Source organism: Charadrius vociferus, unplaced genomic scaffold, assembly GCF_000708025.1.
Source record: "Charadrius vociferus isolate BGI_N301 unplaced genomic scaffold, ASM70802v2 scaffold399, whole genome shotgun sequence".
Classification (NCBI taxonomy): domain Eukaryota; kingdom Metazoa; phylum Chordata; class Aves; order Charadriiformes; family Charadriidae; genus Charadrius; species Charadrius vociferus.
Window position 1 is genome coordinate 446,502 of NW_009653080.1, and position 2,139 is coordinate 448,640.

The window sequence follows — 2,139 nt, forward strand, 5'->3', positions numbered from 1 at the left end:
GAGATCCAGGGGCTTGCAGATAAGATAAAAGGGAAAGGCTGAATTTGGGAGCTTTTGCCCTGCTGTATCTGGGGGCACCCCGCACCCTTCTGCGAATGCGCGAGGAGGCGTCGGAGGAGGCTCACGGGAGGGGGAAATGGAGGAGTGTCGGCAGCGCCAGGGTCTGGCAGCGTTATCCACGCAGTGTGGGAAGATATTCCAGCACACCCTCCTGCACACGTTGGGACCAAAGGATTCAACTTTGCACTGAACGTATTTATCGCTCCTGTATCGAGGGGAGCTTTTGGGCAAGAATTTGGGTGGGATGTGGGATTAAGCTCCCCAGACCATGCTGGGACCCCGAGGAGCACAAAGTCACTCCTTGTGCCACCATTAGCTTCTGCTGCAGTGAGGAACGGCTCCTGGTCAGGCAGGAGGACACACAGGAAAAACAAGCGTTCAGAAGGCCCCTGTGGGCTCAGAGCAGCCACCACGGAGGCCAACCTGCAGCTCATCACCCACAGCATCATTTGTGATGGATCCTGGCGCAGAGAAGGCTTTCCAACAGCAACCCCACCAGGGAAGGGGACATCTCCCCACCAGTCCCAGCCCACCACCTCCCAAGCATCCTCAGCCACCTCCCGGGTGGTCAGTCCTTTGCTGCACCTCTGGGTGCCAGGTGACAATTGCAGCTGGTGAGGCTGCAGACCACCTAGCAGAGTAGACTAGACCATCTCCCTCCCCACACGTGGCACGATGGAGAGCGGGGGTTGCTTCTATTCAACCCTGGCCCCGTTTCCCAGGGATGGAATCTTTATCTCTTGTTTTTTCCAGCCACCAAGCACCACCCCAAGGAAGGACCGGGCTTCCCCAAAGGGTTGGGATTTCCAGGCCTCCAAAACGCAAGAGCTTCTCGCACCCACTTCACCAAAACACCAGCGGGCACGATGGAAGCGGGGGTTGCTTCCTATTCAACCTGGCCCCGTTTCCCAGGGATGGAATCTTTATCTCTTGTTTTTTTCCAGCCACCAAGCACCACCCCAAGGAAGGACCAGGCTTCCCCAAAGGGTTGGGATTTCCAGGCCTCCAAAACGCAAGAGCTTCTCGCACCCACTTCACCAAAACACCAGCGGGGAACAGGCCGGCTCTGCCCCAGCACCCAAGGGCTCACCCGGCCACCACCCATGAGGCACCGCCAAGTGGCATCGATCTCCAGGGAGCTTTGCACGCCAGTGAATAATTGGATCGAGGAGCCGCATTGAGCCTTCCGCATGCAGACCCTGCAAAACCCCCTGGTACCAAACATCCCCACACCAGGGAACCGGCGCAGGGCCCCAGGTGCTCCATCTCTCTACCCATCCATACCAATGCCACCCGGCGAGGCTAGGATGCATCAACAGGAGCATCCCAGCCACGTCCCATTGCGTCACCCTAAGCCTCGCTCCATGCAGTGGGGAGAAACGCTCCGGCCGCCGCCTGCCAATCCATTCCACCCCATTACCCGGGTCCCTACACTGGGGTTGAAGACCAGCGGGCGCGATGGCCCCAAGACAGCTGGTGCATGGGGACCGCCCGGCCCTAGTGGGTGGCAGAGCGAGCCAGGCGCCATGTTGCGGCGGGGCGAGGGCACGGCGCGCTGGAGGAGAGCGAGGTGAGGGGGCAGAGCTCCTCCCCGGTCCCAAGGGCCAGGCGTGGAGGACTGCAGCAAAACGCTGCTGAGGCTGGCTGTTTTCCAGTGCCCTCTCCAAGATGGAGAGCGGCTGGTGACCCACTGCGCCAACGCCTGCTCGAGGGGTGCGACCAGCGAGGCGCCGCTGCACTGGCAGCAATGTGAGCACCCAGCCAGTGGCTCCAAGGGCACGCACGCAGGGCTGCCAGCTCGGCTTCGGCATGTGGCTATGGGCAAGCAACCCTCACAAGCCCTCTCAGCACCGGGTCCAGCAGCATCCAGGCTCTGGCTTGCAGTGGCCATCCAGGGGATGGGGACCATCCAGAGCAGCTCACAGCCCTCCAGTCCCAATCGGCACAGGGGGAGCAGGACAAGGTCTCCACCACCATGGTCCAAGCACGTCCCCAGTAGGCTGCAGGAGCCTGGCGTCCTCCAGCCACAGGAGCTTGGGGACGGGCCACCATGCCCACGGGCACTGGGGAGGCTGGGGG

General features: G+C 61.6%; 2 protein-coding genes across 2 annotated transcripts in view; one reads left to right on the top strand and one right to left on the bottom strand.

Moving 5' to 3' along the window:
* The window catches only part of RBPMS2 (RNA binding protein with multiple splicing 2), a 31,646-nt gene extending 30,058 nt beyond the window's left edge, over positions 1-1,588 (bottom strand). Inside the window, exon 1 of the mRNA XM_009893145.1 lies at positions 1,481-1,588. Coding sequence (XP_009891447.1) covers positions 1,481-1,588 — 108 coding nt within the window. The remainder of the gene's footprint in view (positions 1-1,480) is intronic.
* The window catches only part of LOC104293629 (ornithine decarboxylase antizyme 2-like), a 50,359-nt gene continuing 49,806 nt past the window's right edge, over positions 1,587-2,139 (top strand). Inside the window, 1 exon segment of the mRNA XM_009893146.1 lies at positions 1,587-1,630. Coding sequence (XP_009891448.1) covers positions 1,587-1,630 — 44 coding nt within the window.